Source organism: Microtus oregoni, unplaced genomic scaffold (genome assembly GCF_018167655.1).
Source record: "Microtus oregoni isolate MIOR12 unplaced genomic scaffold, Mior012 000010F_ref0000083, whole genome shotgun sequence".
NCBI classification, from domain to species: Eukaryota; Metazoa; Chordata; class Mammalia; order Rodentia; family Cricetidae; genus Microtus; species Microtus oregoni.
Window position 1 is genome coordinate 20707073 of NW_024543069.1, and position 16315 is coordinate 20723387.

The following is a 16315-nucleotide window of genomic DNA, read 5'->3' on the forward strand; positions in this document are numbered from 1 at the left end:
TCCAGGTGACATATTTGGAATGTTTTCATGTATATAATATATATGAAATTATCTATCTGTCTGTCTATCTATCTATCTATCTATCTATCTATCTATCTATGTATAATGAGATACATGGAGGATAAGACCCAAGCTTGAGCATGGAATTCCCTTGTTTATTGTGTATGCTTCGCAGAGAATGCATGGACTGAAGTTAGTTTTAGCAGTAAATATTTTCAATGCATCTTCGGTCTTGGATATTATTATTTGCCATGCTGGAGGCCACCTTGGGGGTTATGTATGACCTTGCACATGCAAAGCAAGTACCAAAGAAGCAGGCGTTGAACCAGCGCTTTGATGGCAGCCCACTACATGAGGTCAGATAGGAACTTTTCAACCGGTGTTATCACGTCAGCCCTGAAAAGGTGTCAGGCTTTGGAGCATTCTGGATTTCAGATTTTCACATCAGAGGAGTTCAACTGGCATGTGGATAAAGTACTACAAAATAGGACTTTTTGCTCAAAGAGAAGATGATGCTCGGAGCAGAAACAGAGGCAGGACCAGCACCAAGGACTGTGGGGTGAACTGAGATCATAAAGCCTCTATGGAAGAGGCTGTTGTGGATATCAAACAGGTTCGTGGCCAAAAGAAGGACCTTGATTATCTCCCAATTAAGGTTTGATTAGTAACACGGCTACATGGTTAAGCAATTGTCCCCCCAAAGCATACTTAGTTTTAAGTCAGAAAACCAAACCAGAAATGGCTCTGTTCCTTCAGAGGTTAGGGGAGCAACTATAAAGTAGAAGCACAGGACACTGAAGAAGACACAGGGGGAGGGCATGAGAAAGAATGTATCACAAAGGAACTTTTGGGGCAGATATGGCAGCTACGCCTGTGATCTCTCCTCGCCAAAGGTTAAGGGAGGAGAATTACAGGTTCTTGGCTATCCTGTGACCCTCAATTGGTCCTCCCAAAAGGACAAGGCAATTCTGTCAAAAATACCTTACACCCAAGCTTTGCAACATGCCCCGCCCAAGCGGCTTACAGTTCACCACACATTGGCTGTAGCTGGAGAGCATTGAAGGAGGTCCTCAGGGAGCGTCAGGCAGGACTGATACTTTCTTTGGAGTTCTGCTTCCTTAACTTGAGAGAACAAATGACTCACGTAGAGTGATAAAAATGCATGTTGAGCCAGGCAGCGGTGGTGCACACCTTTAATCCCAGCCCCGGAGAGGTAGAGGCAGGCAGATCTCGGTGAGTTCGAGGCCATTCTGATCTACAGGGCGAGTTCCAGGAGAGCCAAGGCTACACAGAGAAACCCTGTCTCAAAAACCAAAACCAAAACACATGTTGCCACTTCCTGCCTAAAACTTTCTTTTCATTTTACTGAGGTTAAGACCTAAATCTTCCCGTGTAATTTAAGTGGTCTCCAGACCGGCTACACCTGGAGAAGTGTAGAATGGATTTACTAATTAGCTTCAATTACAGCTTATGAATCTCTAGAAACAATGAGAAACTGATGGTTTGTGTACAAGGGCATTGCTGATTTTTATCCCCTCAAGGAGAGAAAAGTTATCATCGCAACACACTCACGGACTTGCTAAATCCCTGGTTCAGATACTCATCTAGTGTCGTTGAGCAGACCAGGGGACTGCTCTGAAAGGGAAGTGATTTGCCTCAGTCCACAAAGCTGGGAGGCAGAAGTCCCAATATGCCACTTAGAGTGATAAATTGTGATAAAACACAGAGAGATGAGGTGTAATCAATGTACTGCGAATAGGAACAAATAAAGTGGTCCAGGGACCCCAAGTTCATCTTCAGTGCACCGAGAGAGCTTTATCTTTAGAGAAAGACCTGGGGTAGTGGGGGGTAAGAGTGATGGCTCTGCCAGGGTTCTGAAGAGCTTCTGGTGGCATGAGGGGACAAGCTGGTTCCCTGAAGATTATTAAGAGAACTCCACGGTACAGCCTCCCGCTGTGAAGAACTGCCCTCAGGTGGAGTGTGGCATCTTCTACCAGGTTCAGCTGTTTCGGTAATCCATGATGATAACACCAAAGACCATCAGATGCCTTTCGGAGGCCTAGGAGATTGACAGTAAGACGCCTGGTCCTCTATCTTGTGTTGGTCTCCTCGAAGGAGAATGAGATGGGCTGGGGGTCACCAGTTTCTAGGCAGACACATCTTGAATGATTTACATAGGAGTATGTTCAGGTCAGTAGGGCACCCAGAGCAGAGGAGACAAGCACAAGCCACAAATAAAGATGCCAGGCTTTCTTCTGTTCTTGTTAATCTTGTAGGCAAAGCGAAGAGTGGTTTTTTTTTCTTTTAGGAAAAGTCATTTCTAAGTGTTTTTGCTAATTTTAAAAGAATCCTGTCATTCACCCATATCGCTGTCTCAGCCTTATCAGCTACGGGTGCTGTCTCTGAACAGGACTCACAATCAAACACAGAGACCACAGACGCCATTGTTAGAAGTGGGTTGGTGACAAGGTGAGGCTTTTACGGGGACTCACTCTGCACACATCCAGATGGCTCAGGATTTCCTGCATTGACATTCATTTATTTCTTCAGCCCCGCTGGCATTGGGACCTCACCCCAGTTTAATCCCAGGTCACAAGAAAGTCCTGTTCATCCTTGGCCTCCCTCTGCAGTGTTTATTATGTATCTTGGTGTAGTTAGTGTGTATCCTACTCGATACTTGTGGGTTTCATCTGGTCTAAGCTGGAGTCTCTGGGGTCACCAGCCTTTCTCAGCTTCCTCTGCTGACCTATCGACAAAGGGCACATGAGTGGATCTCTTCCTCCATCTCCCCCTCCCTAAGCCATGCTGGGGGCCTTCCTTCTCTGACCCTGGCACTGCTTCGCCGCACAGCGCGTTAGTCAGGAATGTTTGAGCTGTTGTGTTGCTGGATACCATCTTGCTGTGGGGCAGATGCCCTCCGCTGCGCCATCCAGGGAAGTAGGCTATGGGATCTGTTAAGCTGAAGTAGCCGCAGGCAGAGGAAAGGAAGTCACTGCAATTTTCCCAGCAGCCTCCTTAAATCTGTGGGTGACAGCTTGGGCACTTTGTCTTAAGCAGACAAGGAAATGAGCTCAGAGCTGAGGAAACTTGCCCCAGGTCCCAAATTAAATCGGTGCTGATGCAGAAGTGAACACCACCTCAGACTGGAAGCTGGCCAAACGGTTGCAAGAGAAAAATCCCAGCTCTTTCAAAGCCTCGAAGCGTCCCAGCACGGGCTCTGGGCAGTTACGTGAAGTTGTGCCAGACTTCCCCGTCATCCCTATCCTGTAAGCGAGCTGCACTGTGGATTACTCATTTTCTCTCCTGCCTCTGACTGAGGCTGTTTTCTCACATCCTACTCCTGGTTTCACGGTCCCAAGGATTTCATTTGAAGGGCGGGGCATCCCTTTCACACCCCTCCACCCCAACGGGAGCCTGGAGTCTGGACCAATAGAAGCAAAGGACCTCATTTACTGGCACTAAAACCTGGCCCTATTTAAGTGGTAGCAGGAATGGGCTGTGAGTTGCGTCGGCTTTTCACCACAAACGGGCACACTTGTTGTCTGATCGGGGCATCACTGAACTGACGACGAGAGGAAAGGGGGAAAGGCTGTAGGGCTCTTGCTGCCACCATGTGCTCTGGCAAGTGTACAAGATACATCGGACACTCTCTGGTGTGGTTTGCTATCCTCTGCATCGTAGCAAACATTTTGCTCTACTTTCCCAACGGGGAAACCAAGTATGCTTACGACGACCACCTCAGCCGCTTTGTGTGGTTCTTCGCCGGCATCGTAGGCGGAGGTCTGCTGGTAAGTTACTCGGAACTCTTTCCACTACGGAATTCCTCTCCTCTTGAATGGCAGTGCGCATTCTTCTCACGGGAAGTTTTCTAGAATGACTACTCGTGAATCCTGTGGTATCGGTTGCTGCTCTTCCCTGTGAAAGCGGAATATCACTAGGCTGCGTTAAACTTTTTGCTAATCTCAGTAGATGTTGTTTGAATAAAATCTTTTACCTTAGAGTGAACTCTCTGTTCCCCGAAGCTTTTCTTGTACAGCTTGAAAAAACAACCACTTTTCAAGATTTTAGAGGCTATCGAGTTTCTGAGAGCTGGATTGGCAGCCACTTCTCATTTGCTCCCGGGAGCTGAAGAGAGTGGGCTGGTTCTAAGAGAACAGTCTGGGGTCTATATTAGTCTCCGTTGCTTCTTTCCCAGCGTCTGTGATGGGGGAAATACTAAATGATTGCACTGGTATTTTCAGATAACTGCAGGCTTTCTCCTGGGTTTCGAGTTAGAAGCAGGCTAGTGTCAGTCTAATGCGGGAATGTGTTGTTTTTTTCCACAGTTTGGTTTTAGTTGAAGCTGACAGGAAATTTACTTGACACATTTAACTTTGGCCTCAACACACATGGAATGTGGACACATTTGGGTTTGCTCATTTAAAATGCTGGAACTAAGAATTGCAAAGAGAAGTTTTATGGAATTGTTACTGTCATAGAGAAGATGATTTTTCCTTGCCAACTAAAAGGTGTTAAGACAGTTCAACCTAATATACTCATGGTAACATGGCTTGGCAAGTGTGCTTTGACTGTAAGCATCATTACCATTCATGTTCCCGTAATTAACACAAATACAATTACATGAGCAAACAAAGTCGCTGCTTAATATCCGCTGTGCTTAGAGTCTTTGGCCTTAAACGTCAAGTAGTTCATCCTTATTTGAGAAGCATCGCTGCTTAGTTGAAACAGACCATGTTTTTTTTATTGACACATTTTATCTTTTTTTTTTACCTACTGAAAATGTTTCAGCCATTTTATTCAAGATTTGATATGTGTTTGATAAGGGGGGAAATCAGATTTAAATAACAGCGCTGACACGTTTCGTAGGACAACATGTTAGGGATTCTCCCAAAGCTCACATTTATAGATTATTATTTCACATTCTGTTTGCTCACCCATGGTACATGGAAACAAGCAAATGTAATGCTTTCGTTTCTCCTCAGTTTTTTTTTTCCCCCATCGTTTGTGCTATTTGGTTATTCTAATCATCAGGCATAGATATGTTTTACAGAAATCCTAACCCTGGCCACATGCGCTCAGGGAAAGACAATGACTTGATTCTGTTGCCTTCTGCCCAGGTACTCCTGCCGGCGTTTGTGTTCATCGGGCTGGAGGAAGACGATTGCTGTGGTTGTTGCGGCCGGGACAACTACGGCAAGGGATGCACAGTAAGTCCTCGCGCCGCCTCCCGGTGAAAGGGCTCCTTTCCTGTCGCAGGGCAGCGGCTTAATTCTTGCTTTTTCTCTCCTTAGATGCTTTCTTCTATCATGGCTGCTCTCATTGGCATTGCGGGATCTGGCTACTGTGTCATTGTGGCAGCGCTGGGTTTGGCAGAAGGACCGAAGTGTAGCGATTCCCACGGTGTGTGGAACTACACCTTTGCCAACACTGACGGACAGTACGTAATTGTTCTCTGCCTAGGAACGCATTCTTAACCACAGCATGTGAAACTAAGTCGTCCCTCTGCCCATCCACCCAATATCACCTTTCAACATCTCACGCAGTGTGTAAGGATGGATAAGCAATCATCAACCCTGAAAAATTCTTAGCTGCTGTTGAATACACACACTGACTTTGTTCTTGCAACAGCCCTGTGTAGACACTCCCATAGTTACTTCTCTTTTACAAATGAGAAAAAGAGGCAGGGAAAGATGAGGTGACTTATCCAAGATCTCCTTGCTAGAAAGTCCCAGTGACTCTCTTAGCCCAGCCTGTCTGCCGTACAGTGTGTGCTCGGATACTGTGTACATTAAACCACAATGATGAGCAGACCAAAGGCAACACATTTTACTAATTTATAAGAAAATATTAGAGTATCCTTATGTAATCAAAGCCCAGGGCAAACAATGCTCCCACCCTACACCTGCATATGCTGGCCCACGTGTTACATGTAAACACTCTTGATTTAAGTCACCAGAAGACAGAGGAAAGGTTTTAGCCAGAACTCTAACTTCAGTGTAGTTATGTGAGGTCCCATTTTCTTGTGTTGGTATTTTCTTTTTATTGGTTATGACAAAGGAACAGAACAGAAAAGCTGGTGGAAACTGGTATATGTGGAAATGAATGAGCATGGTTTGTCCTTTATGGACTTGATTTCTATAAAGAAAAAGATTTTTGTTTCCATTTTTAATTTTTATGTGTGTGTGTGAGTAGATGTGTGAGTGTATACATGTGTGTGAGCATCTGCATGTGTGTAAGTGTATGCATGTATGTATGCATGTGTGTGTGAGTGTATGTGTGTATGAGTGTATGCATGTGTGTGTAGATGTGTGAGTGTATACGTGTGTGAGTGTATACATGTGTGTGTAGATGTGTGAGTGTATACGTGTGTGAGTGTATGCATGTATGTGTAGATGTGTGAGTGTATACGTGTGTGTGAGTGTATACATGTGTGTGTAGATGTGTGAGTGTATACGTGTGTGAGTGTATGCATGTATGTGTAGATGTGTGAGTGTATACGTGTGTGAGTGTATGCATGTATGTGTAGATGTGTGAGTGTATACGTGTGTGTGAGTGTATACATGTGTGTGTAGATGTATGAGTGTATACGTGTGTGAGTGTATGCATGTATGTGTAGATGTGTGAGTGTATACATGTGTGAGTGTATGCATGTATGTGTAGATAGATGTGTGAGTGTATACGTGTGTGTGAGTGTATACATGTGTGTGTAGATGTGTGAGTGTATACATGTGTGTGTAGATGTGTGAGTGTATACGTGTGTGTGAGTGTATACATGTGTGTGTAGATGTGTGAGTGTATACATGTGTGTGAGTGTATACATGTATGTGTAGATGCGTGAGTGTATATATGTGTGTGTGTGCATGTGTGTATGTATGTGTGTAAGTGTATCTATGTGTGTGTGTAGATGTGTGAGTGTATGCATGTGTGTGCAGTGTGTGTGCAGGTGCCCACAGCATCCAGGAGAAGGTTTCATGTATTCTGGAGCTGGACACACAGGCGGTTGTGAGCTGCCTGGTGTGAGTGCGAGGAACTGAATTAGGGTACTGTCCATGCCCCAGCGGCACATGCCCTTCAGCCCTGACCCCAGGTCTGATTCAGCTTAAGTTCGAATTTTAAAGGTTAAGTTTTTGAAAGACAAAAATGAAAATAATAATAATAATAATGACCATGGATTGTACTTTATATTATCAATAATATTGCTCCTCATGAATTGTATGGCAAGCATGTGGGGAGAGAAAGTGTGATTGTTCCTTCACGAGAGAAAAATTGGGAATTTTCCTCCAATCTCAGCTCCACACCCACTCTCTAAGAACAGGAAGAAGTGGACTGAGCTCTCTGCGTCTTGGTGACTCCATCTGCAGTTGCCATGAGCACTAATGAGGTGATGTACCTGGGAAATGTTCGTGTGCAGGGTGACACACTGTGAGCAGTGCCAGCATTGCCTTAGGATGAGCGTGACCGAATCATAGCCTCCGGAGGGAAACTACTGTTTACGGGAGCTGGAGGCTTTAATGTCATCAGAGTGATTCCTCTTTCTTCAGAACACACTGTGCGCATAGAAAATGACTCACGTTTGTCCACGCATGCAGAGCTGTTGCATGAAACCAGCTCCGAGGCCAGTCATGATGCATGCATCTGGGGTGCATGGAGGGTTACGTCTGTCACTCAGCAGATTTTAAGAGCCATTTGTTCACCTCTCCCATTACTCACTTATGCTTCCAAAAAAAAAAAAAATCGTCCTCTTCTAGATCACTCCTTATTTGGATCTGTCCAGGGATCTCAATATGTAGAGAAGTAGCAGTTCCAAACCACCGATTAACTTTTCAGTAGTTAAGGAGAGCCAAAGAAAATTTTGACTCGGTGACCTGAAAAACAGACGTTGTTGTTCCATTGACAAGCAGAAACACAGGGCCAGACTGACAGACTTCTCTTTTGTTTTTTTAGGGGTGGAGTGGCGACAGTGTGGTTTGTTTTAAATCAACAAGTTGAATATCTTAGTGGCTCAGTGTACTGTTCCAAAGTTAGATGTCTGGTTTCAAGCTGGGGTAGGGAGACGTGATAAGGAATGGTAGCAGGCCTCTTCATGGGGTTAAGTCACTCCTTGATGTTCCCACATGGTTTAATCCTACTACACTGGAAATCCAAATACTCTGTGAGGTAGCAAGGACTGACATTTTAGAAAAGAAATCCAACTCACACACACACACACACACACACACACACACACACACTCTCTCTCTCTCTCTCTCTCACGCACACACACACACACACACACTCTCTCTCTCTCTCTCACACATACACACACACATACACTCACACACACACACACACACACTCACACACACACACACGTACACAAGCACGCACACACACAGGAACACACGACCTTCACATGGCCTGGCGATTTTTAACAGGAAAAATTCTAGTTGTTATTTATCCTGCTGTGGTTTTTAACACGCACCATGTTCCAGACGCTGCTGGAGCCTGGATTTAAAAAGCCCAGGCTCTGCCCCTGTGCCTCCACGGAGCTCAGCCTTGTTAAGGAAGCATATAAGCATTTTCTCTGGGAGGTGTTTTTCCTTGGAAACCTTTCACACTTTGTGTCCCCGCTCAGTGCACTTGGCATTCTTAATCCTTGCTCTTCTGTTAGAGTCCATATTGAAGGACGGAGCCCACCGTTATGTCCCAGCTCCAGCTCAGTTTTGAACACACGGCAGCTCAGTAATCGCAAACAGCTGAAGGAAAGGCGTTTTCCTTTTCTGTTGCCACAGAGGCATGGGCACAGCACCACGAGGGAAAGAGCCTGGATTTAAGCCCTTGCACATTCTATTGCTAGTCAACCTTTCGCTTAAAAAATTTAAAAACAATTATGTCAACGAAACTTTTTGACAATAAAAACCCCTTGAATTCTAACTTGGCAGAATCTGGGTAACTTTCAAAGAGGAAGGTGTTTAGTATCTTAATGAAATGATCTAAATTAATACCTTAAAGTTTAAAAATTTAATGTAAAATACATTTTCCAAATCAATATTTACCCAATATCTTTCCCATATATAATAACTAAAACAGTGATAAAAGGGGGTAACAGAATAAAAACATACTTTATAAGTTTACTCCCCTCCAATATGAATTGCTTTCATTTTTCCGTGTCTTCTTTTAGTTGACATCCATACAATACATGACTTGGTTTTAAATATGATGCAAACATAGCTTTGTTTTTTTTTCTCACGAGAAATCATATGTGTTTTAAGGAATATAAAAATCTTTCATGTGAGAATATTTTAGCCACAGAATCCTAGATGAATGTCAAATTGGTGCTTTAATTGTATGTTTATCATTGCAACAAGTTGTGGGCTGCAACTTGCCATTTGTTGGACTGGCATGTTGGACCAGAATCTAGCACACATTGTTGTGTTAATTCAGTTCTGCGTTTCTGAATAAACACTTCCAAATGAAGAAGCAAGTCACGAGATATCCTCTGATCCATGGACATGTCCCTGAAGTTTCTCTTCTGCCCACAGGTACCTTCTGGAGCCCACCACATGGTCCCAGTGCTACGAACCTAAAAATATTGTGGAGTGGAATGTGACTCTGTTTTCTATCCTCTTGACCTTCGGGGGAATTGAATTCATCTTGTGTCTCACCCAAGTCATAAATGCGGTGCTCAGCGGCATATGTGGCTATTGCTGCTCGCACCAACAGGTGAGAACTTGTGTGACAATGTCGAGGCCTAGCCCCGTAGGGATCAGTTGCCACAAGGCACCGTTCTTCCCATCAAAGAGAAAAGGCAGAACCAGACACGCTTATTAACCGACCCGCACTTTTTATCAATTCACTTTGGCTTCGGTAAGGAGTCTCATAGACTCAGTTATCTTGGTTTGTAGATGGCTCTGTGGGCGCAGGAGCCCTTGCCCATAGACACGGTACCTCTTTCAAGTCAATCCCTGTATGTTTCACTCACCCCGCTCTGGTACATAGGTACATCCAAGATGCTTGCCTAAGTACACATCAATAGTAAGCAATATTGATTCCATCAGATGCAACATCAAATTCACTCTCCAGATGAGTCTGACTCAAGCATTAAACAAGATGTTTGAGATCACTCAGGCAGGAGGCAACAGACTTCAATTCTTCACCCAAGCCCTTCCTCTTAACATATACGCTGTACTTCCTGTCCTGATGGATTCTCTGTAATTCTGCCCTAATAAGGAATAACAAAAATGCCTATGCAATAAGCCTGGAGTATGATTAGCCTTTGAGTAGCACTCTGAAAGAAATTTCCTATGTGAGAGAAAGCCAGGAAGCTCTGGTTTCCTGGGGATATGACTTAGGAGTCAAATATCCACATGTTTGTCATGGAGAAAGTTTTATTTTCTTTCTCTTCCTAAAAATATCTATTATTGAACAATTGGAAGTTAAGATCTGTCCCTTTTGGGGAAGTCACTGTTCAATGACTTATTCTTTAAAACAAGGTGAAGTAAGCAAACTTTTTTATTTATATTTTAGATCCCGTTCTATTTATCCCTCTAATTCAGTAGCTTCTGACTTTCCTTAAGAACAAAGCAAAAACAAAACCAAACCCTAAAAGAGACCAAAAGTCACTGCTACCAGGAAAACCCTGGCTGTAAATATACAGGCGTTTTCTACAAAGTCTGAGAAGTTAGAATACACTTCTAGCTTTCCCTACCAGGAAAGTATCACAAGATTGAGAATTCCTTTGGGATCCTGAAAAATTTCCAAGAGAACAGCCAAGTTGGAAAACTTCAGAATAGCTTTGTTTTTCAGGCAGCAGAGGGGAAGGAGAATAGAATAAAACCGTTGGGAGTAATTCTTACATACAAAACCTCTGCTCACCCTTGAAACTCATAGGAAGCAGAGCATAAACTCAGCTACTGCTTGGCTTCCGTGCATTTGGAGCACAAGCAGAAGGAGTCGGTGGACAAAATTGCTTCTGTGTTTTGCGAGGAGAGGTAATCTCCTGAATTGTAGGCAAGCACATGGGTCCTCACAGGAGACACTGTAGAATGGGCTCCTCTCCCTAACATTTAGGAGGATCTATTTACCTTTATGTCCATGACAAAAGATGCTGTCTCAGGACAGGGCATTTAGTCCATGAGAGCTGGCTCCCAGCTTGGTAGCGTTTGATTTGAAAGGTGACCCACAGTAAGGCCACACCGGTGGGAAGTTCCCGTGAGGTCCTTTGAAATTACTCCTCCAGTGTAGAGAGCCACATAGGCACACTACAAGCCAATTCTGTGTCCATATTCTGCAGTTTCCCATGAACACTTTCTGTAAGCTTTCCTGGGAAAGAAAGTGGGTTTGGTTTGTTTAGGAAACATTTTGTGAGCCTTGTCTGAGCTCTAGGTGTGGTGGGCTAGGTTTCAATAAAAATTGCAGTCACTCTGTGTCATGACTGCTTTGAATAGGGATGCAAAGTACACAGACTCCCCCTCTCCGTGTGTTCACGCGGATCATAGCCTAATGTAAATTTCATTTTCTTTCCAGCAATACGACTGCTGAAAGAGCCCAAGACAGAACCACATGCTTCCTTTATTTCATCGTAACTTGTATATTTTACTGGCGTTATGCAACTTTGCACTGGTGTATCACATTCCATACATTCTGCTTTTATAAAGAAACGTGCTGACATCGTCACGTGATGTCAGCGTTTGCAGCTAGCAAGCAAACTCTATTTTAAAGGATGAGGCAACAGGCTGCCCTCACTTTGGTGGCATTTTACAGACTGAATGACTGTTCTCAGTGTGGCTGAGATAAACTCTTCAGTATTTAAGGTAAAAAAAAAATCACTTAACTATTGTGCATATGTGTATTTTAAATAAAAGACCTACGGTTTCCCTTTTAAGACCAAGAAGGACCAAAATCCCTGAAAAGACAGTTTTAACTCTTTATATGGTGTTTCCCATTTGGATGTGTACCAGTCTCCCTTGAACTGAGGGAAAAGTCCTTGCTGGATTTGGAAGGCTCATCGAGAAAACACTCACTCAAGTACGGGAGAGGAAAATATGTAAAGCTGTTAGCGGCTGTGAACACTGCTAGATGCTGGAGTTTTCTCTCATGTAGAAAGCTTTGTGCCCTTCAAAGACAGAGACTGTGTGTGTAAAAGGGGAAGGGCAGGATGGTTGGGCAAGAACGAAGATGGGAAATGGAAGAAAACAGTTGGTGGCCATGGTGGGAAAACGGGTTTGGTGGGGTAGGGAACTGAAGACCACAAGGGAATGCCCCCAAATTTGCTTGTTGAGCACAGAATGAACTTCCTCTACCATTCAGCTGTTGTTTTGGTTTTATGTGAGAAGAGGCAACCTCTCCGGTCAGGTAATTTATCAGAGTCATGTAGGGAGGACGTCTCCCTAACACGTAGGAAGATCTGTTACCTTTTGTGGACGACAAAGGATGCTTTCAGAGTGCAGACTATTGATTCCAGAGAAGTGGTTTCTAGCTTAGCAGGACTGGATTGGGAAGGTGAATATACACAGTAAAGCTCACCAATGCCCATGACCTACAGCTTTTGCTTTTCCCTCCCTGTCCGTCATCTGTGGTCTACCGCTTGAGTGGCGTCTATGCCTCTGGGTCCTCTCTCCTGCTTTCCCTGCCTTATCCTCTCTTCCATCTTCTTCTTTCTGTCAACAGATAGCCACGGTTATTCTATCTCTTGAGGCTACCAAGCCAGATAGCTATCTTTCTTTTCTGCTGGGTGCTGCAGTCATCACACTCCTAGGTAAGGTAGCATGTTTTTCTCTCTCGTGCGTGCGCAAATGTACATTTTTGTTTGGTTTTGTCTTGTTCTGGTTTTGTTTTAATGTAAAAGGATCCCTTAACTCTCTGCTTGGCAGAACGACTTAGATGGAGCTAGAACTACTTTATTTTGCTTACAGTTTCAGAGATTTTAGTCCGGGATCATGGGTTGCACTGATCCTTAGTCCCGTGGGAAAGGAGCACGGAGAGGACACTGGTCACTTCATGGTAGATAGGAAGCAGGTTGAGCAAGGGGCTGGGGAACCAGATAGAACTTTCAAAAGCATGTCCTCCACCAACTGAACTTTCAAAAGCATGTCCTCCACCAACCCACTTTCTCCAGCTAGGTCCCATTTCTAAAGTTTCCAGCACCTCCTAACACCATCCAAGGACCAAGTGTTAAACAGATGCATTCAGATCATAACACCTGGGTCTTATACAGAAGGCTTGGCCTTGGTTCATTGTCCTGGGCAACAGACAAGAGAGCTAATCAAGAGTTTCACTTGCTCTTCCTTCGGGCACAGTAACCTGCTGTGATCCCTGACCCAAAGTCCCCATGTCTTTGTGCTATGATCACTCTGGCAGTCTGGTGAAGCCTGAGGACTTTTCCTAATAATGCCTATAGGCATATAAAATAAGATATATAGACATAAGAAGGAAGCCAATACATTGGAATGCTTATCAAAGAAATTAAAACTGGGGCTAAAGAAATGACCCAGTGGTTAAGAGCACTGACTGCTCTTCCAGAGGACCTGGTTTTGAGTCCCAGCACTCATATGGCAGCTCACAACCATCTGTAACTCCAGCTCCAGTGGATCCTACACCTTCTTCTGGCTTCTGCAGGCATTGCTTGCATGTGGAGCACAGACATACATGGAGACTAAACATTTATTCTCAAAATAAAATTTTAAAATAAAATTACATAGCAGTTGTCTTGATATTCTACTGTGTTTCTTCCCCTCTGTAGACAAGCTGACAATTGTCCATGTGTTCTAGATGAAGCCTAATAAGTAAAACAACTCACACCTTTGAAACAAGATGTCAATTTAACTGAGATTTCTGAGAAACCAATAGCAACTCAGTGTGATATGAAAACATATACGAATACTCTAGATCAAAATGCGACATTGGGCCGGGCGGTGGTGGCGCACGCCTTTAATCCCAGCACTCGGGAGGCAGAGGCAGGCGGATCTCTGTGAGTTTGAGGCGAGCCTGGTCGACAAGAGCTAGTTCCAGGACAGGAACCAAAAGCTACGGAGAAACCCTGTCTCGAAAAATCAAAAAAAAAAAAAAAAGAAAATGCGACATTGGTTTTGATGTTACTTTGTTTTATTACACATAGTCATAATTAAAGGAAATAGAGTTAACATTTTGGTTAAAGGTTTATAGAAAGTAATGGTACTATTGCCTTGCTACTGAAGTTTGACCTCATAGCTCAAATATCTATGTTTGGGCCTGTCGGGAACTCTTGGGCACTCTCTGCAGTAGGAAATCCAGAAAGATAAGATAAAGATTAGGAGTTGTCTGTGATTAAAGATTAGGAAACGGGTCTGGATAATGAAAGGTAGACTCCCTCTTTACTGGTGGTGAGGGTACAGAGGCATCGCTCCACCCTAGCAGACTGAAGTCTTTTATGGACCTCAATGCAACCTAAATTATGATTTGTGGCTTCAGTGCAGAAAAGAATTCCAGGACCAGCCGGTGTAAAGAAGAACTGGCGACTTTATTAAGGGAAGTTTAATGCAAGCTTTAAAACTGTGTGTTAGGAGAAAACCACTCAGAAAGAAAGACACATCCAAGTATCAGTGCGGGCTTCTCAAGTGTGGCTATGGGGCCTGGAGGGATGGCTCAGCCGTTAAAGGCTAGGCTCACAACCAAAAATATAAGTGTGGCTATGGGTGTTCCTAGCAAGCATAGGAGATGCCAGGGTCAGTCACACATACCATTTCAGTGGCCCTCCCGTTGCATCTTAAAAGTTGGTTACAAAATTGTTTCTTCCCCTTACTCTTTTTTTTTCTAAGAGGGTTATAGGCTGTGTGCAGAGACACCTGGGATGGGATTGCAGTCTAACAAGGTAAAAACCACGAGCACCTGAAGCTGATGAAGGGGTTTCGCGCATTTCCTTTCCATGTAGGTTGGTTTTCTGATGAGCTTCTTAGAAAACGGCAGGCCTGTAGCCAGGAAGGGAAAAGCACGCGCGTAGCCGTTGTCATCTGTCTTTGTTAGGGCTTTTGTTCCTATGAAGAGGCACCGTGACAACTCTCATAAAGGAAGGCATTTAATTAGGGCTTGCTTACAGGTTCAGAGGTTTGGTCCATTGTCATCATAGTGGGAATGCATGCACGGCGGCACGCAGGCAGACATGGTGCTGGAGAGACAGTTGAGAGTTTCACATACAGATTGGCAGGCAGAAGGGAGAGAGAGTGGCACTAGGCCTGGATTGAGCATTTAAAACCACAAAACCCACCACGAGTGACACACGTCCTCCAACAAGGGCACACCTACTCCAACAAGGGCACACTTCCTAATAGTGCCACTTATGAGTCTATGGAGACCATCTTTATTCAGGCCACCACAGTATCATGCTGGAATTACTGCTTCTTCCCCAGGTGTGTGGGGGGGTCCCTTTCCTTTCTCACTCCTCCATAATTTTCCACCTCTCTGTTTTGCTCCATTCCTGAGAGAGAAAGAGCTGATGAGCTTCAGAAAAACACAGGGCATCCAGGGTCAGCTGGAATAGGAAGGTGTGAGGGCACAGAGGGAAGGCAGCTATCATGGGTGTGGATCTGAGGGAGGCCGGGAGCCAAAGCTGAAGTTTCCAGTTTCTTGTTTCCCAAGGCAAAAAAAAAAAAAAAAAAAAAAAAAAAAACCAACAACAAAAACAAAAAAAAAACAAAAACAAAAAACCAAACAAACAAACAAACAAAACTGTACCAAGGTTACAAGTAAGACAATAGAAAGAGAGATAGTTTATTAAGAATGTTTATAGCTAGTGACCAAGGAAAAGGTGTGGGCTCAGAAGCACTGGGCAGCAGATCTTAAGATCCTTCCTACCTCACCCCCATTTTTAGAAAACTTGGGAAAATGCAAATTTTATTTTACTTTTCAAATTATAAAGCATATGAGTATGTCAAAAACCACAGTGCAGTCCATATGAAAAGCAGTTCCAACTACTCAAAAATTATAGAGCAAGCAGAAAGCAATCGACAACGGCTCAGTTCCGTTACTGTTTAGTTGTATGCAGCCTGGGATTGTTCTGCAATATGGTAAAGGTGATATTTAGACAATCAAAAATTGAGAAGATAATTCAAAATAAAAAGTTCACTCTGAGTAGAAAAGAATTTGTATATTTTGATAAGCACTTAAAGAAGGTGTGGTTTGAAAACAATACCTTTTACTTAATTCAATTTTAATAGTATATTAAAAATATAGTATGCTGTCCTGGGCAAAAGAAAATTATTAGTTTTAAGCTGAAACAAAACTTAATTTTGTCTGCAGTGTGGGAACAATGCTGGAATAGTTAGCTTGAAACTATTTAAAGCATGCAAAGACTTTTAAAACT

At 43.7% G+C, this 16315-nt stretch overlaps 1 protein-coding gene across 1 annotated transcript; it reads left to right on the top strand.

Annotated features, from left to right (window-relative positions):
• The first annotated feature begins 3175 nt into the window (after positions 1-3175).
• Positions 3176-13553, top strand: Tm4sf1 (transmembrane 4 L six family member 1). The gene is made up of 5 exons (XM_041659174.1): positions 3176-3788; positions 5118-5207; positions 5292-5437; positions 9522-9702; positions 11506-13553. Exons 1-5 carry the CDS (start codon positions 3612-3614, stop codon positions 11518-11520), a joined length of 609 nt encoding a protein of 202 aa, XP_041515108.1. The 5' UTR covers positions 3176-3611; the 3' UTR covers positions 11521-13553.
• Positions 13554-16315: the final 2762 nt, after the last annotated feature.

Excerpts from the sequence above, each read along its gene's own strand:
- Tm4sf1 (XM_041659174.1), top strand. The coding sequence starts at position 3,612 with ATGTGCTCTGGCAAGTGTACAAGATACATCGGACACTCTCTGGTGTGG. Across the intron at positions 3,789-5,117 it reads TCGTAGGCGGAGGTCTGCTG|GTACTCCTGCCGGCGTTTGT; the intron begins GTAAGTTACTCG and ends CCTTCTGCCCAG. Across the intron at positions 5,208-5,291 it reads ACTACGGCAAGGGATGCACA|ATGCTTTCTTCTATCATGGC; the intron begins GTAAGTCCTCGC and ends TTCTCTCCTTAG.